At 36.5% G+C, this 23,058-nt stretch overlaps 1 protein-coding gene across 1 annotated transcript; it reads left to right on the forward strand.

The window, feature by feature from the left end:
- The first annotated feature begins 11,440 nt into the window (after positions 1 to 11,440).
- LOC112766595 (cell division control protein 6 homolog B) lies at positions 11,441 to 17,156 on the forward strand. Its single transcript, XM_025812494.3, has 17 exons — positions 11,441 to 11,878; positions 11,961 to 12,039; positions 12,184 to 12,404; positions 12,906 to 12,980; positions 13,055 to 13,155; positions 13,311 to 13,417; positions 13,520 to 13,579; positions 13,756 to 13,829; positions 14,045 to 14,095; positions 14,612 to 14,661; positions 15,101 to 15,236; positions 15,383 to 15,472; positions 16,035 to 16,097; positions 16,190 to 16,285; positions 16,414 to 16,503; positions 16,595 to 16,711; positions 16,820 to 17,156. Exons 1-16 carry the CDS (start codon positions 11,735 to 11,737, stop codon positions 16,625 to 16,627), a joined length of 1,470 nt encoding a protein of 489 aa, XP_025668279.1. The 5' UTR covers positions 11,441 to 11,734; the 3' UTR covers positions 16,628 to 16,711; positions 16,820 to 17,156.
- Positions 17,157 to 23,058: the final 5,902 nt, after the last annotated feature.

Below are 23,058 nucleotides of genomic sequence, written 5' to 3' on the forward strand. Positions count from 1 at the left end.
TGTTTAAGGTTCGATTCTCTCAATTCTCTACTAACCTTGCTTTCTAAGGCTTGCTCTTCATCTAACAATAAACATAAATTTAATGCACAGATACACATATCAAGAGGTCTTTTAAGGGTTGTAATGGGGTTAGGGTCAAGGTAGGATTGTATTTGGCCAAGTGGACTAAAATCTGAATCCTTAATTAACTTAAACTTTCCACCTAACTTTAGACAATCCATGTAATCATAATACCACATCTAACTATCCATTAACCATGTTTTCCACATATTCATGCATTCTAATTTTAAGTACAGTACATATGCATTGTTTTTACCACTTACTTTGGGGCATTTTGTCCCCTTTTTGCTTAATTGCTCTTCTTTTTTTTTTCTTTTCTTTTTCTCACTTTTATATATATATATATATATATATATATATATATATATATATATATATATATGCATATGATTAAGATATTGAATGCATGAATCATGTTCTAAACATTTCTTTCACATTTTCATAAAGATATATAATACCCAATTCTTAAACCAATTGTTTCCAAATTCACTTTTCCCCACACTTAATTCATGAGCACTTTCACTAGTCTAAGCTAACCAAGAATTCAAATTAAGGACATTATTGTTTTCCGCTTAGAGTTAATGATGTGTTAAAGTAAAGAACAAAGGGGTAAAATAGGCTCAAATTGGTTTGCAAAGGATAATGAAAGGTAAGGCCATATGGGTATGTAAGCTTAGTGAAACAAAGGCCTCAGTCATGTAAGTGCATGCATACATCAAACCATGGAAATATAGAATTAAGCAAGAAAAAGATCACAATTTTAGAGAGAAAAACACACATCAAAAATAAATTATTGGTTGACAAAATGCAACCAATCAATTAGGCTCAAAAAATCTCACAGGTTTTGTGTGTTCGAGCTCTAAACCATGTTCCAATATAATATTTCTTCAAACAAGTGTAACAAAATTTTATTCAAATTAGTGAAATACTTTAAAAGGTTTCTTGAAAGAGAAAATATTACTTTAACCAAGTGGTAAAATATGCAAAAATCAAACAAATATGCAATCAATCATGCAAATGCAACAATGAACAAGAAAAATGAACCATTGGTGTTGAGATAGAAGAGCAACAAACCCATGGAGATCGGTATCGACTTCCCCACACTTAAAGATTGCACCGTCCTCAGTGCATGCTAAGATGTGCAGGTGGACGGGTTGTTCCAACTGATGCTTTTCTCATCAAGGAATGTGCGTAGGAACTTGTGTGTCTCTCCCATGCAAACGTCTTCCGGTTCTCTTCCTGGTGGCCATCTTGAAAGAAAAAGGGAAGGAAAGTAACCCAAAAATAAAGATAAAATAAAATATAGTTGGGTTAATGCCAAATGATAAGAGTCTCATTTACATGGAAGCTTCAACATGTACGTGAGAAAATAATAGAAGCCATGGCATACCAGTGGTGCAAAAATTGCAAAAGTAGGGAAGAGAGTGTGGGTAAGGAGAGATAATATAAATTCATGTCAATGTAAAAGTAATACAGGTATAAAAAATTGGCATTGATATAAATAATATTACCTATCCAGAATAAAACAAGTCACTAAGCACCCAAAATAATTCAAGAGAAGATGCAACAGTTAAATAAGAAAATTTGAACACCAATTGTAAAATAATAAATTTATAAAAAAATATGCAATGAATGAAAGTATGCAAATAAATTAAATAAAATGAAAGTGAAAAAGGATGAGAAATTAAAAAGATGAAGAAAAAGAAGGTAAGAAAGGAGGAGAAAGAAGAGAAGATAGAAGAAATTAGGAGTAGAGAAGAAAAGATAAGATAGTTGGCACTAATCTGGATAAGTTGTGGGACGCAGGCGACGCGGTCGCGTGGGTGACGCGATCGCGTGGTGCGCGATAAGGTTGGGTGACACGGACGCGTGGGGCACACGATCGCGTGACTCGATTTGTGCTAGTGGCGCGAGTGCAGCCTCGCGGTCGCACAACTCTCTGTTCAAAACTTAGTATTGCCAAAATCCAGGGTGACGCGATTGCGTGGTCGACGCGATCACGCGGGTGGCCTTATTTCCAATATGACGCGAACGCATAGGTGACGCGTTCGCGTGGCAGGGCTTGTGCTGCTAGCACGGGTCCAGCCCAATTCCAACTCAACTTTCGGCCATGCACCCTTTTGACGTCGATTTTCAGGTCACGCGGCCGCGTGGGTGACGCGGTCGCGTGGGAGGCCAAAGTTCCCACATGACGCGGTCGCGTGAGCGACGCGGTCGCGTGGGGTCAAATTATGCTAAAGGCGCGCCTCCAGCCACACTTTCCCGTGACTCTCTGTTCAATTTTTTTCTCCCCAACGCACTAGTGACGCGGACGCATCAGCGACGCTGCCGCGTCGCATGCGTGCTTTTTTTTTTATGCAATATGCAGTGCTGATATGGATGTTATGAATAATTCCAGGTTCAATAAAAATAAAATAAAAACAAACAACATGAAATAAAATTGAAAAAGAAACTATCATACCATGGTGGGTTATCTCCCACCTAGCACTTTTAGTTAAAGTCCTTAAGTTGGACATTTGGTGAGCTTCTTGTTATGGTGGCTTATGCTTAAATTCGTCCAGAAATCTCCACCAATGTTTGGAATGCCAACAGCCTCCGGGGTCCCAAACTAGGCATGTGAAGCTTCTGAGCAGCTTCAAACAGATTTTCAGGCTCCCGTGATGATGAATATTTTCCAGGATCCCAAACTTTGGTTCTAAATCCGCCTTCGTTTTGATCTATACTTTTCCATCCGGGCGGTTTGGAAATTAGATTCTCACCAAGATGACCAAACGTTTTCCGAGATCCATTTGATTGAACATGATACCAATCCGTGCACTTCGAGTTGAAGCGTGGAACCTTATTGAACCTTGTGCACCAGCTCTGAGTGCGAGCCATTTCCCTCTTACTCTTAAAGCCGCAGAGAGCTCTAAGTTGACCATCTGTTTCAAGCAAACCATATTCAAGTGGAAAAGTAAAGATTAAAGCTAAGGAGTGTACCCAGTTGAAGCTTGTATTAGGTGGTAATGGCCTTGGGATAGGTGTTTTCAGTGGTTCTGTAAGTTTTGCTCCCTAGTAATCTTCTGTGAATTTTTCCACTTCTTTGCAAGGATCTTCAAATGCATCTGTGTCCTGATCAAAGTCTTCTATGTCCTCCTCATCACTTAAGTCATAGACTGGAGGTTGAGAGAAATCTACCTCCACATCATCTTCGTATTTACTTGGGGAAGATTCTTCGATCTTAGAGAATTCACTTGCGGATGCAAGTTCATTACTAAGAGAACTTGACTTGTGACTATCATCATCAAGGGAATTTTTGTCCTGGGTTATTCCGTCTAGTTCTTCATAAACGACTTGCCTTGGGGATTGTGCACTATCTTCCTTAGCATCAACTGTAGTGTCCTCGACGGAGTTCTCCTCAGCTCTGGATTCCCATGGAAGTTCAGCGTCTCCTAAATCTTCAACCAACTCTTCTTCTTGCATAATGACAGCTTCTTCTACTTGTTCTAGTACGAATTCATGCTCTGTCTTGTCCACTGGAGTTTCTAGTATCTCCTTCATGCTACGCTCTTCATTAGATTGTCCACATGGGGCTGTGGTTGGTCCTTGAATGTTCGAACGTCTAGAAGCTAATTGAATTACTGCTTGCTCCAGTTGACGAATGGTTGTTTGAAGTTGTTCTACTGTTTTCTTGAGGCGAACTTCTGATTCTCTGGGTGATGGATTTGGACATGACACATAGGGAAGTGGTGGTGCTTGGGAGTGATTGGATTGGAATCAGAGTAAGTGAGGATCATATGGTGGCGAATGGTGAAGAGAAGCTTGTGAGTGTGGTGGTTCGAGGTTATGTTGAGAGGATGGTCTATAGGCACGGGATGGGGCTTGTTGGTAGCTACAAGGTTGCCCACCATATCTATCAACTGGGTATGCATTGTAGAATGGTCGTTGTCCATGATGTCTTGGAGGGTGTTGTTGCCTAAAGGGTTGATTAGATCCTCTTGGCTCCATCCATCCTTGATTGGTCTGACCTTGATGCATATTCCTGCTGTAACTTCTATTTCCTTCAACAAAGTTAGAACCAAACTCAAAGCGAGAGGGGTGAGAGTTCATAGTAGCAAATAAAATTAAAAAGGAAAAACAGAAATAAATAAACAAGTAAAAGAAAAATATTTACAATAACCAATAATAAGGCACACGTTAGCAGTTCCCCGACAACGGCGCCATTTTGACGTTAAAACTTTTGCGTGGTCTAGAAATTTGCGGATAAATCCTCGTTGCAAGTATAGTTTCTAAGCCTTCAAAAGTCCTTTCATACAAACGTTTTGGTTGTCACAAGTAACAAACCCCTTTTAAAATTGATAACCGAGTATTTAAACCTCGGGTCATCTTCTCAAGGAATTGCACGGAGGTATGTTCTTATTATTGGTTATGAGTTTGTAAATTAGGGGTTTTAGAAATTAGGGAGCAGTATGTTGCATAAGAAGAATAAAATAAATAAATAACTATAAAATAAACTCTTGGCAAGGTATGAAAACAGGAAGTCCTATCCTGGTTATCCTTATCAATTGTAATGAGAATTGGATTTTTCTCCCACTTTGTTAGCCTTTACTAATATAAAGGAAGGTCAAGGGATTAATTGGTTTGATCTTCGGATCCTATTTATTTCCTAAGAAAAGATTGGGATTATTGAAGTTCAAATCAATTAACAAGATAACAATTATCAATCGTGTTTGAGTTTGACAACTCCTGAGTTACTGATTTCTTAACCAAAATCAAAAGGGGAAGTAAATCTACTGGAATAAAAATGTCTTCAGAGTAAAAGCAACAATAGCATAAATAAAAGAAATCAATATTAAATTGAAATACCTCAAATAACATTAATAAAAGAGTGATCTGTAACATGAAAGGATTCATAAAGTAACTTGCAAAAGTAAATAAAAGGAATATTGAACCTGACCAAAAGAGATAATCCTGAAAGCGAATAAAAATTCTAAATCTAAATCCTAATCCTAAAGAGAGAGGAGAGAACCTCTCTCCAAACTAAATCTAAATCATGGAAAGTAAAAATTGGCGAGCTCCCTGAATGGATGCATTTTCCCACTTTATAGCCTCTAATCTGTGTGTTCTGGGCTGAAAACTGGGTCAAAAGTAGCCCAGAAATCGCCCCCTATGATTTCTGTTACGTTCAGGTCGCGGGCAAGTGACGCGGAGGCGTCGTCCATGCAGCCGTGCGGGTTGAGATTCGTAGATGCGATGCGGACGCGTCATTCATGCGTTCGCATCCCCTAACTTCGAGGCAGATATGGCGAATTATATATCAAATCGAAGCCCTGGATGTTAGCTTTCCAAAGCAATTGGAACCGCATCGTTTGGACCTCTGTAGCTAAAGTTATAGCCGTTTGAGTGCGAAGAGGTCAGGCTGGACAGCTTAGCAGTTTCTCCAACTTCTTGTATTCCTTCCACTTTTGCATGCTTCCTTTCCATCCTCTGAGCCATTCCTATCCTGTAATTTCTGAAAACACTTAACACACATATCAAGGTATCTAGTGGTAATAAGAGAGGATTAATAATAGGCAAATATAAGATCAAAGAAGCATGTTTTCAATCATAGCACAAAACGAGGAAGGAAAATGTAAAACATGCAAATAGTATGAATAAGTGGGTAAAGAGTTGATAAAAACCATTCAATTGAGTACAAGATAAACCATAAAATAGTGGTTTATCAACTGTCTAGGGTTAGCTACCGGACATGTCGAGTTTGGCTATATAACCGATAGATGAGACTCATCAGCCATATGGTAGGCATTCATCATATGGATTTGTCTGTTTTCTTTGAATGTGAAATACTTGGGTTTGCCTATTTGATTAGATATGCCTATTTGCTATATGTTCTATCTGCTATAACTACATTTTATGTGTTTTCTTTGTTTGTATTATATGTCTATGCAACTGAGAGATCCTTTGTCTAGCGGAGGAGTGACGAGGGTAGTTCCACCGGTGTTTCAGAGGATTAGAGGAGATGGAAAGTGAAATGTTAAGTTAAGTTAGGCTTAGAATATAAATACCTTAGAGACTTTGCCCAGTTTATGGTTTAATATAATCCGTTAAGTTTAATTCTGAGAATTGGAGTTCTAGAATTGCCTCTGGCTTTTCCAGAACCTTATATATTACCTATGTTGGCACCATTACCATGTTGAGAAGCCCCGGTTCTCATTCCATACATATATTGTTGCTTTTCAGATGCAGGTCGAGAGGTACCTCGATGAGCGTCTGGAGTTCCTGCTGCAAGCGAAGTTGGGATGCTATATTTTGCTTTGTATATATATATATATATATATATATATATATATATATATATATATATATATATATATATATATATATATATAGTTTCTTCTCCGTTTATACTTATGTTTGATCCTCTTAGAGGCTATGGAGAAATAGATACTTGCTTTATGTATTTCGGGATATTTGGGATATATATATATATATGTATGTAAATATTCTCCGACCGCCCTTAGCTTCGTAGGTCGAGTCTAGAGCTTGATATTTTGTATCTTTGATATTCTGCTCTTTATGTATATATCTTTACTTTTCTTCCTATCCGAGTTTCCGTTCACGCGAGCAATGCGCTTTTCTTTTTGCGACCTTTTGCTTAAGCTTTCTTTCAAGGCTCCTCGTTATGAATTTCTTTCAACTATTACTATGTATGTATGTATATGTGTATATGTGTGTATATATATATATATATATATATATATATATATATATATTATTTTATACTATTTTAGAGGTCGTAACACCTCACCACCTATATTTTACGACTTAAGCGTAAAGCTTTATGTGGTAGGGTGTTACACGAGCTACTCATCCTTTCCTGCAATTGGGTTTCTTTTCCTATTCTTGCTTCCTAAACAGGGTTTGGTTCATCTAGTGTTTCTTCTTGTTCTTCAAACCTGTAATGCACAGAAATCATCTCACTACAGCACCTCAAGTATTGAATAAAAACACAATTTTTGTTGTATGAGAACTTACATAGTTGTAGGCTCTAAGTTATTTTTTTCTTTTTTTTTCTTGCCTTTTTTATTTGAATAAAATTTTAAAGGGCCTTTTATTCTAAAAAAAAAGATATGAAATCAGAAGCAGATTATGATAGCAAAAGAAATAAAGTCATGGTAATAGAAATATAAATTACATGACTTGGTTGATTTACAGAGCTCTGATAGCTTGACTGTATTTGAAATACAGGATCATTTTCGCTCGACAAATTTACATGTGCCATTTTAAGAACAAAATAAATATTATTCAGTAAAACTAGGATAATTACATCAGGTTTTAGAAAATTTTAGCAAAGAAACAATTTCAAATATTGAATCTTACTTTTGGGAAGAATCATAGTGAGCTTCTGTCGAGTAGAGCCCACTTTTTGAAATATCTATAGTTTTTTCCTGCATCCTAGAAAAGCAAACAATTATCAGACAAATAAACACAATAAAATTGGTAAAAAAAATACCGAAAATTAATACATACTTTTGTGCAGGCTTATCATTTTTTTCCTTCAATCTTGCTTTTGTTATTTCTTGCATTTCTTCACTTTTGACAATACATGCCAAAAATTCTATTTGTAAAGAAAATTTTGATAAAAAAACAAAACATAACATTACAATGATAGTTTCTGAATCTTATTCGTCATCATATTCAGCTTCTATTTAGGAAGATGAATCCACAATAACACGCTTCCTCTTTTTGAATTCCATCCTTAAAAAACAAACAATCATCAGGCAAATAAACACAATAAAATTGACAAAAAAAAACACAAAAAATAGCACATACTTTTGTGCAGGCTTATTATTTTTTTCTTCAATCTTCTTTTTGTTATTTTTTACATTTCTTCACTTCTGACAATACATACAGAATATTCTGTTTATAAAAAAAATTTTGATGAAAAAACAAAACATAAGATTACAATGATAGTTTCTGAATCTTACTCATCATCAGATTCAGCCTCTGTTTAGGAAGATGAATCCACAATAACACGCTTCATTTTTTTGGATTCTATCCTGAAAAAGTACAAACACACGAGGTAAATAAAGAATAAATATTTACAAAAGACATCAAAAAGTAATACTTACTTCTTTGTCATTCTCTCAGGTGTCTCCTCCGAGTGATGTTCAGAATCAAACTCATACTCAGAATCATTTTCACTTTTTGAAGCTGAGTGCAATATAGCAGTCTTCTTCTTTTGTTGCTTCCTTTTTTCCTTCCCTTTTCCCTTCTTTTCGTCTTTTGATTAGTCTCTCAATTGTGCTCTTCTTAATAGGTCCTAGAAGTTTAGAATAGAAAAAATATTAGTTAGCATGATATATTTAAAACAAATGCACCGAAATTAAAGAAAAGATTTCTGTTGAGTTACTTCATCCTTCACCTCACTTTTTATTCTTTTAACTAGCTTCTTCCTAGTCCAATGTTACACCCACGGTGGTCCAGAAATTCTATCCACTGACCTATTTTTGCTTGTGGATTAATGAAAATATACGATCATCAGTGCAAATTTGGCAACCATCAACTACAAATTTGTTTTTCAATTTGTTCTCTCTGATGTCTTTGATGAGGAAGTTGAGCACACGAGCAGCCCAATTCCATTCTTGTATTGTGTCCACATAAAGAATGGGTGGCATGTAAACTGAAAAAATTTTTTATTGTTGTCGACAACAAGAAGCACTTCTAGATGAAGAGGATAAATGTCCTCTTGAATTTTAGCTGATTTTCTAGCCCATCAAAACTCATATCAATCAAAGACTTTGTCAATTGTGACAAACAGTCTTTGAAGTTTTCAATAACTTCCTTCTGCTCGGCATTAATTTCTTTATTTTTAATTTTGTTTGTATAGCCCTCCCTTACAACAGCAGCAAAAATATTTCAATAACACATAAATAATATAAAAAATATTGAAATTTGATTTACGGAATAGATTACAAATGAATTTTTACCAGATGCATTCAAGCTAAGGGCATCTCCTATTTTGTCAAGGATGATCTCGATTACACCATACTATGTGTGGAGTGTGCTATATATCATAAATGGATCTTGTAGAGCATCTCAAATCACAAGCTTTCTGTAAATAAATAAAAATTATGTTACATAACTATATTTGTACAAAAAAAAAATTGAGTTGTTCTAACATATATATGCTTACATTATATTTTGATCCTTCTTTTTTTGTGGTGCTCCTCTCAACAACTTTCTTGATTATTATTTTTTCTGTAAGGAATAAAAAATTAGGTTAATAGGTAACAACACACCAAGTGTACCTCAAGTCACATAACATATACTGAAAGAGAAATTAAATATATCACTATTATTTCTTGATTGCATCACACTATGTCAGTTAAAAAGATATGCCACTTAATCAAACATGTACAAAATGACACCATAAGCACTACAACAAAATTTTATGGGCTAGTTACAACAAATTTATGAACAAAATCCCTAAAAAATGGACAAAAACACATGCAAATTATTCAAATATGTACAAAATAACATCAGAAGCACTACAATAATATTTTTTTGTCTAGTTATAACAAAAAAAAAACAACACCAAGTGCACCTCAATTCACATGAAATACACTGAAAGAGAAACTAAATATACCGCTATTATTTATTGATTACATCACACAATATCAATTCAAAAAGACATGCAACTCAATCCAACATGTATAAAATGACACCAGAAACACTACAACAAAATTCTATGGGCTAGTTACAATAAATTCATAAATAAATCCCTAAAAATGGACAAAAACATATGCAAATCACTCAAACATGCAGAAGCACTTAGTTACAATAAAAAGAGGACAACAACACTAAGTACACCTCAATTCACATGAAATACACTGAAAGACAAACCAAATACAACGCTATTATTTTTTTATTACATTACATAATGTCAGTTCAAAAAGATATGCAACTCAATCAAACATGCACAAAATGACGCCAGAAGCACTACAATAAAATTCTATGGGCTAGTTACAATAAATCCATGAACAAAATCTCTCAAAATTGACAAAAACACCATGCAAATCACTCAAACATGCACAAAATAACATCGAAAGTACTACAATAACATTCTATTGCCTAGTTACAACAAAAGAGGATAATAACACCAAGTGTACGTCAATTTAGACAAAATACAATGAAAGTTGTTACTGATTACTAGACACGAACTCAATTCAAAATATGCAGACACTCAAACATTTACAAAAATACATTCAAATTCCTCAAACACATGCAAATATAGGTTAAACTATACGAGAAACACTACGTAATATTTTTACACCAACGTAACAAAATTATCACCAACGTAACATTTTTCCTTAAATTTTCGCAAAGATTTTGAGAGATTTTTTAGTGTCATTTGAAGTTTGATCGAGGGAAAATAAGCGTTTTTCATATTAACGTTCATGCTACTGAACAGTTGTGGGAGCGCGTGTTTATACACTCTTTAATCTGGAGTTAGTTTTTGTTAGACTTGAGTCAACTTAGTTAAATTTAATTGTCAAAAAAAATTTGTATGTGTAGAATAATTAAAAAAAAATATTAGGTGACCAAATATGTTTAGCATTCTTCCCCTGATGCACCCGGTCTTTTTCTTCTATGTTGTATTTTTTTAGTGTGTGTTGTCATTCGTATTACCAAATATGTTTATCGAACTATTTTTATTGTACTTGATTAACAAATTTACTTGTTCACGTAGCTTCTTAGAATAGTTTAGAAATATAATTTTTATGTATTTTTGAATTTTTTAAATAATAAAATGTTTAAAAAATAAAAAATCTAAAAATTCATGTTTGGTCCTATTTTTTGTATATTTTTTAAATAATTATTTAAATATTTCACAAATTTTTTATTAAATACACAAATACTTTGTTAATTACAAAAGTTATTTGTTATTTATAAAAATATATATTTATTTTTATTATTTTTGTTGTATTTTAAAATATTTTTAAAATATTCTGTTGTTAATAAATTCTAAAAGTACTTTTATTAAAAGATTAGACAATTCAAAATATTGTTTTCGTTTTTTTAAATTAATTTTAATACATTGATAATATAAATTTTTTTACATAATTATTTAATTATATTTATATATTAAATAACTTTTAATAATATATTTAAAAATTAGTTATTTGGGTAAAATTTATTTTACACTCGAAATTCATAAAAATTAATTAATTTAAAATTTAGGTATAATTAAATTCTATATAAAATTTATAACTACACATTATTAAATAATTTAATAAATTTAATTAAATTGTATCAGCTTTACAAGAAGTTACACGAGTTTTTACCTTATATAAGTTAAAACGAAAACAAAACAAAAGGGATCGAAAATGCGGCGTTGCAAGCGCGATTTGGGGCGGGAGCGGGAAAACGAAAATGACAGCGCGAAGGTTTTCCCGCTCAACGAAAAACACTGCCCACTCTCAACTCAATCTCAGTGCCCCTTGTATCTATAATAAGTTAATAACAATAGCTGAATCCCACAACTACCTCCATTTTCCATACCCTCTCTTTTCAATCCCCAATCTCACTTCTCCCGCCAAGGTCCACCGTTACTTTCTCAGGCTTTAGATTTGTGCTTCTACAAGAACCTTCCAACAAATATCATTCTCTCAGTTTCATAGTTCATATCGCCATGCCTGCAATTGCTGATCCTAACACCCACAAGCGCAAGTTAAGATCTTACGCGCCGCCACGCGCCGAATCTCCTTCCCCTTCCCCACCGAAATGGAAGTCGCCCCGCCCATCTGCTATTGCCAGCCCCCATTCTGCTGCAAATGTAAGTCTCTTGTTCTGCAAATTTGGTGCTGTCATATACTTTCAAGCTCGGATTGGTTAATCTTTAGTTGATTGTTTGGCAGGGTAATGAAATTGTTGCTGATGAAAATCAAGGTGTATTGCGGAAACCTGACCTTGTGAAATCCCTTTGGAATCTGAAAGGTGAGGTTTGTTTCAATTTTGATTTGTCTTTGTAGCGGATTGTTTACTTTATACTTAGCTTAAAGGTAGATTTGTGATAGGACACAATTTTGTGGAAAATATGCTTGGTGTGTTGATCATTCGCGTTGTGTTGTTGAGAAATAGATGGTGAGCAATTGAGAGTGGTGAAGGAGGCATTGCACCTTGCAACTGCACCTTCTGCGGTTGTGTGTCGAGAAGAGGAGCAGGATATGGTTTTGGGGTTCTGCAAATCCTGCATTGAGCATGAGAAGGCTGGGAGCTTGTACATATGCGGGTGCCCCGGAACTGGAAAATCGTTGTCTATGGAGAAAGTGAAAGAGGCTTTACTCAATTGGGCAAAAGAGGTAAGCTACACTTATACTGTGTTTGCTGCAATATTATTGGTTTTAGGATTGTGAATATTTCCTTCTGATGTATGTATTATGTATCTCTTAAACTGATTTTTGGTTGAGATATGTATTCTTCTTGCATAGTTTGCGATAATTCCTTCTTATATTATATTTTGGTGGAAATTCATGGCAGAATTACTATGATTGATGCAGTTAAGAAGTGGTATCCATTGATGCATTGGTAATACGTTTGTCGTGGCCTAGAAGAATACCATATGCACTAGTTTCCCATTGTAATTGTATGTATTTGATGCCCAATTTTGGGTTAATATGTTCCTCATGGACTAGAAGAGTACCATATGCACTAGTATCCCATTGTAATTGTATGTTTTTGATGCTCAATTTCGGGTTATCTGAGCAAACACACTATACCTACTCTCTAACTTGAAATGCTCTATCTAGATTATAATGTGGTTTTTTGTTCTTTTCACTAACCACTTCTTGTCTGGTTTGCAGGGAGGTTTTCCACTGCCAGATGTTTTGTCAGTAAATTGTACATCCCTTGCCAATACATCAGATATTTTCACCAAGGTAGGATGATCCAAAGCATATATTATTGAAGTCTTGTTTGCTTGTTTGACTGACTGAATGACTGGTTCTAATAGATACTTGGGTTAAGCCCTTCACGGGGAAGAAGGGTTTTGGCAACACCCTTGCAACAACTTCAGAACATGTATTCACAGAAATCTTCTACCAGGAATATGATGTAAGACATATGCTTGTTTATTAAATATATACACCCAGGTGGTTTTTTTTTTGGGTAGCGATAAATGGCACACATATATCATTTGTAGTGCTGCTTGTTTTTGAATATTTTGGATGTTACCAAAGTTTGACATATGTATGGATTTGTGTTAATAGGTTGATAGTTGCTGATGAGTTAGATTACCTAATAACCAGAGACCGGGCTGTGCTCCATGACCTTTTTATGCTTACCACCTTCCCATTTGCCAGATGTATATTAATAGGTAAATTGCTTACAAGATGTAAAATTGTTTGACTCTATTTTTGGTCATATTTTGTAATTTAAAGGCTTCAGCTTATTCTGAATCATGCTTTTGTTTGTTAAGGGGTAGCAAATGCTATTGACCTAGCTGATCGATTTCTTCCAAGGCTTACATCTCTAAATTGTGAGTAAATCAAGTCAATAAGTTTCTATGATGAGCTTTTGTTTCATTTTAAACTATTTGGTGATTGTATCTCAATGGCATTAACAATCGAGTTTAACCTTATGTGTAACATTGTTTGACTGTAATTTTTCTTTTGGCTTTTAGTTTTTTAATTTCTTCCTTTCTTCATGTTCCAGGCAAGCCTACTGTTGTAACTTTTCGTGCCTACTCTAAAGATCAAATCCTTAGGATTCTTGAAGAAAGGCTAAATGTAAGTTCATTGCTATTAAATTTAAGGTTGTTCTCATGTCCACCTCAAATAATTTATAATAGAAACATACAACATTTTTGCTTTATCATAGATATTATGTCTAGACTATGATTTGAATATGCATCTTTATGGTGACTGAAGAAAAAATAAACCAAAAGTTAAATTTCTGCCTGTTGATTTTTCCCCTTTTACTAATAGCTATTTTTCACAATCAGGAACTTCCTTACACTGTCTTTCAACGTCAAGCACTAGAACTATGTGCTAGGGTAAGTCCATTTGTCAATGTCTCTGCAAGTTTACATTTGCTGTTGTCCTGTAATGCCTTTATTTAGGATACTAAATCACATAAAAACTGTATAAATCTCTTAAACTTAAAGCAAATACCATCTTGTTAATTGATTTTAGAAGTTTTGCCAGATTTTACATTTGCCACTTCATCTGTAGAGGATAGAGATAATCAGATCATTTAGTTCAACTATTATCTTACTACATTTAAAAATGTAAAATGTATTCAATGTAACACCCGAGAAAAGTATTCAATATACCATGGATAGTACACAAGTATGAACCATTACTTGCGTGAAAGTAGTACTCAAATGTATTGTTATAATTGCAAAGTTAATGCAAGGCTTACTGCCTTGTTATTCTTTTCTCATTCATGGACTAAAATATAATTTTGGAGGTTATAGTTGATTTCAATTCTGAGTTAGTTCACAGATTTAGTTCTGATGAATACATGAATGATATAGTGATGTGCCGTTCTTGTTCACTGCCTCTTGCAGAAAGTTGCTGCAGCTTCTGGGGATATGCGGAAAGCTCTTTGCATTTGTAGGTTAGTCACTTTATCACAATACTAAATATGATATAGGTTGTTTCAACTTTCAAATCTGCCTTTTTTTTGTATAGATGAAACCATTATCAAACTTGAACAACTTTGCATCTTTTGTTGCATATCCCTGTTAGCCAAGCAGCCTTAACATAATTCCCTTTTCTCAATTTCTGAAGTGAAAATATCTGATTGAGTTTTGGCATTCTTATCTGCTTAGTCATTTAGATTGTTCATTTTATTAAAAATTTAAAGCTTGAAATGGAGCTTTTCAGGCGTTTTTTTAAATGTTTTCATTGTTCTTATGTTTACAATTTAGAACTTGCCATTGGAACATGAGGCATCTTTGATGATGCGGAGGTGATTTCTTACATAAAGGGTTACCTTGACAATTTAGGTTTTGAAAATTCAAGCAAAATCATTTTTACTGTTTATTTTCTTTCAGGAGTGCGATAGAGATGCTAGAAGCTGAAGTTAGAGAATCTGTATGCAATTTGAATACTCCATTGGAAGAGAAATCATCCTCTGAACAAAATATGGCTACAGTTTCTGATCCCATGAAGAAACAAGAATTTGATATTGTAAGTGATAGAAAAAATTAGTTCTGATTTACAGTTATGACAATTGAGGATTATAAAATAGGTTTATACTAAAGACAATATGAAAGCACTTTAGGGAAGTAATAGATGGAATGAGTGCAAGTTTCTTATATCATCAATTAATGCAGGTAAGGATTGATCATATGGCTCGTGCTTTGTCAAAGACATATAGATCACCAGTGGTGGATACTATACAATCTTTGCCACATCATCAACAGGTAGCCTTGACCTGAATATGCTCGTGAATTGTTGAGTTAACCGTTAACACAATTACTGAAATGGAACACCTTTTATTAAGTATATAAGCTAGGCTAAGTGATCTCTACTTTCAATGTAACTATTATTTAAGAGTCCTATCAAGTGAGCAAGGAAAATGAAAGAAATGTTTATTCAGACACTTAATTATGATGGATTCACAAAATTCTGTAATATAGTCTCTACTATAAAGTTAATTGCCTTGTAAACTAGAATTGGACAGGGATTTACAGCAAATTTGCATTGACTACATTTGAGTTGTCATAGAAAGTTGAAAGTCATTGAAGGGTGGGTAAAGAAACACCTGTAGCAATTTCATATATTAAAGAGGGTAGGTGGTTGATGAAGATTTATTTAACACCACACAAATTCACACCTAAAGGATCATTAGGTATTGAACATGTAATCAAGTTTTTTGTTCTTTTTTTACAGAGTACTAACCAATCCTAATTGCAGAAACATTCTTTTAATGCTAAGCAAGCTACTGTTCATAACCTTTTACTCCTGAATTTGTTCCTTTTGCAGATTATACTTTGCTCGTCCATGAAACATTTCTGTGGATCTAAGAAAGATACAATCCTTGGAGAGGTGCTCTTTACAGCTTTTGAATTTACAAAAATTAAATGATTCCTCTTATTTTAAAATATATATTGATTCTTAAGGTTCTAATAATCTTGCAGCTGTATAAATCTTACTCTGAGTTATGCAAATCATCATTGATTCCCCCAACAGGAATCTTGGAATTCTCAAACATGTGCAGAGTGCTTAATGACCAGGTATCTGAAACAAAGCAGTACAGAAGTTGATTATGGATTTCTAGATGTAGCTTTCTGCCATTGATTATGAATATTCCGATGAAGCAAAGTGGCAATAAGTAAAATGATGAAACATAATATAACTGCAGGGGCTCATTAAACTAGGACCATCACGAGAGGATAAATTGAAAAGGGTAACACCAAAAGTTGACGAGGCTGATATTACATTTGCATTGCAGGTAACATTTAGGGCCTTGTATAGTTTTATTTTTACATTTTCTTTCTGAATTTCCAGTAACATTTCTATGTTATTTAAATTTCATGACACAGGGAATCCGATTTTTTAGAAATTGTCTTCAATGATCCACTCATGATTGGTGATTTTGGTTTAGCATGATGTGAGACAGTAGATAATTAGTTTTATGTTCTCCACTCCATAGATAAAAGGTTGGAAGCCCTTGCTTTTACATGCCTTCGATTTTTCTTAAATGCAACTCATGCTTTCGCCACTAAACTTCACAAATCTAAGTATTTTGGTTTTATGTTCTATTGCAGATTATTTCATTATATATGAAATTGCTTGGAAGTTGGGAAGAATTTTCAGCTGACAAGCAACAGTTGTGATAAGATATTCAGATTATTTGTTTTCCTAGAGAGCAATGCAAGCAGAGGAAGAAAGCATGATTTTATCTCTGGTTTTATTCAAAATTTTGGAAGCTTAGTTACAACATTAAACTTATTCTTTTCTCATCAACAATAAAAGCTAAATAGCCTTGCTGGTAAGGGGGGTGTAGTTACATAGGTCAGAATTTATCACCCCATTAAATGATTCTTTTCTCAACTTGAAATTTCAAAATTGTCAATGAAGGTTTAGTAATATCTGATTTTGTTATCCTGAGATATTCGAAAGGTGATTACCATCGTCTATGTTTTACGTTCTCTTGTAAGCCTTCACAATTTAAATCCCAAGTACCTAATACAATTAATTTGACAAAAAAATTACTCATTTTTTATTACCAAATCACGAGTTCATTCAGTTAACTCAATAGGATGTTCGTGTTGTGTCATCACAACACCCATTTCCAATAACAAGTAAAAATATACTGCTGTAACTCTATCTAACAGAGGACAAAATAGTTTCTGACAGTTTTAATATGGGACAAAATAGTCCCAAAATAGTCCCTGATAATTCTAACAAGGAACAAAATGATCTCTGATTCCTTTATTCGAAAATGACACTGTTCTTTTTCAATTTTTATCATATTTCGCATAACCTTAACATTTATACTCTCCTTTTTTACTTTTACAGTCTTTTTTTTTTTCATTTTTTTCTTTCCTCCTCTTTAACTCCAAGATTAAGCTATGGTATAATTGTCACACGTGTCGCACCTATCTCAACATGTCATGGACTATACACTTCCTAAATTTTTGTGATTGGTACATCTACCTCATCTGCACTTCACCCACCAAAAGCATCCACTTCCACGTTTTCGACAACATCACCTCTAACCTCGACACATCCACGACATCCTTAAGACCAAGTTCCACAACTACTCCAAGGGCACGCCTTTCTCCACTCTCTGGCAAGCAGTATATATTGTTGGACGTTAGGACATCATGAGAAAATTTTCCTTCGACATCATATGCAAATTCTCATTTAAAAGACACCGAGTGCTTCATTCCTTCTTTTTCAGAGTCTAAATTGTTAGACAGCTTCAACCTTGCATCCAAGTTATTAGTACAACGAGCAATGTCGCCGTTGCCGTTCATATGGAAACTGAAGCGATTACTGAACATTGGTTCAAAGAAGAAGCGGTAGGAAGCGATCGGAGTGGTGGACAATGTGGTCATGGAGATGATAGGGTAGAGGAGGAGGGAGATGGCAATGACGACGACGGGTCTTAACAAATCAGACTTGCTGTCTAGATTCATGGGATCCATTCGAAGACGATAACTAGTTGAGAGACAGGCATTAGTTTTCCGAGTATGAATTAGTTGAGAACAAGTTGAGAATTTTTTTTCTTGTGAACATTAAATTTATAGAGTGTGCATTGTGTAGTTTGAAGTGTTAGATTGCTAGTGTTATACGAGATATGATGGAAATTGAGAGAGAACAGTGTCGTTTCCGAACAGAGGAGATTAGGGACCATTTTGTCCCCTGTTAGAGTTGTCAATGACTATTTTGTCCTCCGTTAGAGTTAACAGAGTAAAAGACGTAAGTGACTGACGGAATTAATTGTTAAGGACCAATCGAGTAATTAATTTTAGTTGGGGACTAAAGTGTCCAGACTGAAATTCTTTGAGGACCAAAATAGGTATATACTCTTTATTTTATTTAAAGATTGCAGAAAGAAAATTTATTATAGACGTTATGCGAATAAATGTAAAACTCGCATACGCGACTCTAACGCGGAAACCATGATGTTACATTCTACTAGGGGTGGCAAAATGGGTCGAGCCCGTCGGGCCGATCCGCTAAACCCGCTAAAAAAGGCGGGTCGGACTAGGATTTGAAGCCCGCCAAATTAAAAAAATCCGCCAAACCCGCACCGCCAAATTGGCGGGTTTTGGCGGGGCGGTGCGGGCCGGTCCGCCAGACCGAAGATTTTTATTTTTTATTTTTTTATATTAAATAAAAGAGTGATTACTATTATAAAATTAATAATTATAAAATTTTTTAAACACTTTTTTTTTCATTTTTTGTTTTTATTCTTCTTTTAGTTATTAACTTTATTTATTTTATTTTACAATTTTATATATATGCTCAAATTATGTGACTTATTTTTTAAAATAAAGATGATTCTATTGACAAATATTATTTTGAACAATTTTATTGAAGTTAAAAATTAAAAAAAAGTATAGTAAAAAAATTATATTATAATTTGACTATTTTTTATTTGTATTTGATTTTTTAATTATTATTTTTTGATTAATTTTAATGAATTTTATTTTTCAAAAAAAAAAAAAAGAGTCAAGCGGGCTAGCCCGCCAACCCGCCAATCCGCCATAAAGTGGGGCGGGCTAGCATTTTGAACCCATTTTAATTGGCGGGGCGGGCCGGTCCGCCCCGTTTATGAGGCGGGCCTAGGCGGGGCAGGGCGGGCCGGCCCGCTTTGCCATCCCTACATTCTACCCTCCTTAAAGAAAATTTTGCCCTCAAAATTTTCTTTACTTGCAAATAGGTGAGGATAGTCCGCTCACATCTCGTCTTCTAGCTCCTAGGTATGCCCAACTTCAGCGTTGAATCCCCACGCTACTTTGAACAAAGAAACTGTTTGCCCTCATAGCTGCTTACTGCTCTTATCGACGATCTCAACCGGGGTTGCTGGGTATGTTAGATCGTTCTGCAATTGTATTGTCTTGGGTCCCCAGACATGAGTCTTGTCGGGATTATATTTCTTAAGCTGAGAGACATGGAAAACATCATGAAGGTTGGACAGGAAAGGTGGAAGAACGATTTATACGCGAATGGACTAATTCTCCTAAGGATCTGAAAAGGACCAACGTACCTAGGGTTTAGCTTCTTGGTTCTAAGGGTGCGACCTATACCGGTGGTAGGACTCGCTTTTAAGAAAACATGTTCACTCTCCCTAAATTCTAAAGGCTTACATCTATTATCAGCATAGCTCTTTTGTCGACTATGTTCCGTCTGAATCTCTCGCGAATTTTCTTGATCTAAGCGGTTGTTTCCTGCACCAAATTCAAACCCAACGCACTATGTTTTTTTTTTCTTGGTGCCAACATAGCGGAGATTGGCACCGTCGTCCATAAAGAGCTTCATAGGGGGCCATTCCAATACTTTGTTGATAACTGTTGTTGTAGATAAATTCTACCAACGCCAATTGCTTGTCCTAGTTTTCCTGCTATTCCATTACACATGATCTCAGTATATCTTCTAATATTTGAATTGTTCGTTCTGACAAGTCAAGCATTTCGATACAAATTCCGTCACATCCCTCTTAAGTCTCGGCCACCACAACATACTCTTCAAATCTTGGTACATCTTAGTCGTATCCGGATGCATTAAACATTTACTCTGATGGGCCTCCGTCAAAATTTTCTAATGTTTGAATTGGTGTGCGAATATCTGGAGATCTCGGCCTCCGTGAATGTCTTCTTATATCTCTTCCTACTGACCAACCCTTCTCACGAAGGAAAGACAAAAAAGGGGTATGTGTCTTTCCGGACCGTTCAGGGTCGTAGGATATTCGGCCTTTTCGAAGATTCTTTTCACCACTTCAAGAGCACTTTCTTTAAGGTAAGGCCTACCCCAGACCACCACCCATTTTGGCTTACCTTGGAGGGAGAAAGGAAAATCCCGACTTATTGGAGTCTCGGGGCGGGCTCAGACTATTTGATAAAGGAGACTTACATGGGGATGAGCGAAGAAAATCGCCGAATTGCCGACGTGTTGTTGGCAATTTTTGGTTCTAAGAATCTAAATCATCATCTAGTGTTAGGGGATCGGGAGGTCGGTCGTGCCCAGGTTGGTAGGTCATCACCTTATTTTCTCAGTGATTTCCCTTCCGTTTCTTTCAAAGCTGCTTGTTACTAAATTGTTTGTCTTCATTGTAGTTGCCATGGCTGAAGGAAAGACCACCATGGAGGACCTCGTAGCCCACTTCCTTGGTGGCAGCGACAACGACGACTCCTCCGCGACTCATTCTGAGGCCCCGGGCCAAGATGCCGTTGGGGAAAATAGTGGTCAAGCCGCTGCTGAGGATCAGGATAACGTTCCGCCCGAGAACCCTCAGGGCATTGCTGTGGAGGAGCTGTTTCTGGAGCAGGAGGCTATTCCCGAGGCGGATCCTGATCTGACCATCGTCCCTACCCCCAAGAGGCAAAGAGTGGACTCCAAGAAGTCTCTGACTGTAATGGAGAGGAGCTTTGACGCCGGTGGCTTTATCGACTCCCATCTCCTCCCAGGGACTGAGGACTTCTTCCTAGAGGAAGACCTTGCTGCCCAGGCCAACTGGACCTACCGTAGCCTTCTCCGAGTCGCCGCTATCGCCAGGAAGGTGGAACCTGTTCTGGCTCAGCACTAGGCACTAGAAGGGAAACTTCATGCGGCCCAAAAGGACATTGCCAACTTAAAGGCCCGGGAAGAGTCTCTGAAGACCCTGCTTGCTGAGAAGGAGAAGAAGGCGGAGGAGGACGCCTCCGAGATTAACAGACTGGTGGTGTGATCTCTCCCTCTCTAAGGATTTGAACACTGCTCGGGGTCAAGCCATTTCTGCATAGGCCAGGGTTACAAACTTGAAGCAAAAACTAAAGGAATTGGGCGAGAAACATAGCGAGATCGAGAGGTCGGCCCAGGCTGCCCAACAAGAGGTCGTCGCCTTGAAAAAGAGGAACAAGGAAATAGTGAGGGATGCGACGAAGGTCGTCTGGGCTACCAAGGAAGGGATCAAAGCTCAAATCGCCGTCCTTGCTCCTGACCTTGACACTTCTTTGGTTGGGGATTTTAAGAAGGTCCAAGATGGCAAGATTGTGGACATTCCGAAGAAGGCGGGAGCCCCTCAGTAGCTGCACCTTTATTGCTTTGTCTTGCTTGTATTTTGTTCATATTTTGTAACTTATTGGGCCGATGTGTTGCCCTGGTTGTACAACAAACTTATTAGGCCGGTGCGTTGCCCTCGTTTTGTAACAACTTTATTTCATTCGCCTTATCATCTGGTTGGTACATTTTTATATTGCATGTAGGCCGATTAGTTACCTTTGAAAAAATGTTTAATTTGCTATCTTCTAGCCTCATGGCTTGGTGGGTAGGCCGTAAAATTCGCTTGTCGAATATTTGATGCAAAAGGGGCTCCCGGGGTGATCAGCCCCGGTTCACCGTGTAAGAAAATAGTAGTGCTAAGAATGAGTGGATTGACAATGTAACGTTCATGGTATTTATAATGAAACGAGTTACCGAGGTAGCAAACTAAATGATAACAACAAAAACGAGATAACAAAATGACAAATAATAATGAACGAAATAAGCTAATGAACGAAAGGAAGTGATAATATACGATAACACACTGTGGGCTGGCGGGTCGCCTCTCAGGGGTAGAATCTCTTTAAATTCATTGCATTCCATGTCTTAGGTACCTCGGTCCCATTCAGGTGCTCCAACTTGTAAGCTCCTTTGCCAAGTACTTCTTTCACCCTATACGGGCCTTCCTAGTTGGCTGCCAACTTCCCTTCCCCTGGAGTCGGTGGCCCGATATTGTTTTGTCGCAACACGAGGTCGCCTGCTTCAAAGTCCCTCTTCAGTACTTGGGCGTTGTATCTTAAGGCTATCCTTTGTTTTAACGCGGTCTCCATTAGGTGGGCCATCTCCCTGGTTTCGTCAATTAGATCTTTCTCCATCGCTTCTTTCGAGCTACCAAGGAGTAACCTCGGGCTTGGTTCTCCGATTTTGACTGGGATCACCACGTCGACCCCGTAGGTGAGCCTGAACGGGTCTCGTTGGTAGAAGATTGGGGGTCGTCCTTTACGACCATAGGACCGAAGCGAGCTCCTCTGCCCAGGAGCCTTTTTTTCTGGTCTAAGCGCTTCTTTAGGCCCTGAAGGATAACCTTATTTGCTGCTTCCACCTAGCCATTACTTTGCGAGTGCTCGACTGAAGAGAACTTCTGCTTGACTTCCAACCCTGAAAGGAACTCCCCGAACTTCCTGTCTGCAAACTGTGTCCCGTTGTCCGAAATCACGACTTCGGGATTCCAAACCTGGAGATCACTTGCCTCCACATAAATTTACGACAGTTAGCCAATGATATACTGGCCAATGGTTCTGCCTCGATCCACTTG

This window comes from Arachis hypogaea, chromosome 17 (assembly GCF_003086295.3).
Source record: "Arachis hypogaea cultivar Tifrunner chromosome 17, arahy.Tifrunner.gnm2.J5K5, whole genome shotgun sequence".
Classification (NCBI taxonomy): domain Eukaryota; kingdom Viridiplantae; phylum Streptophyta; class Magnoliopsida; order Fabales; family Fabaceae; genus Arachis; species Arachis hypogaea.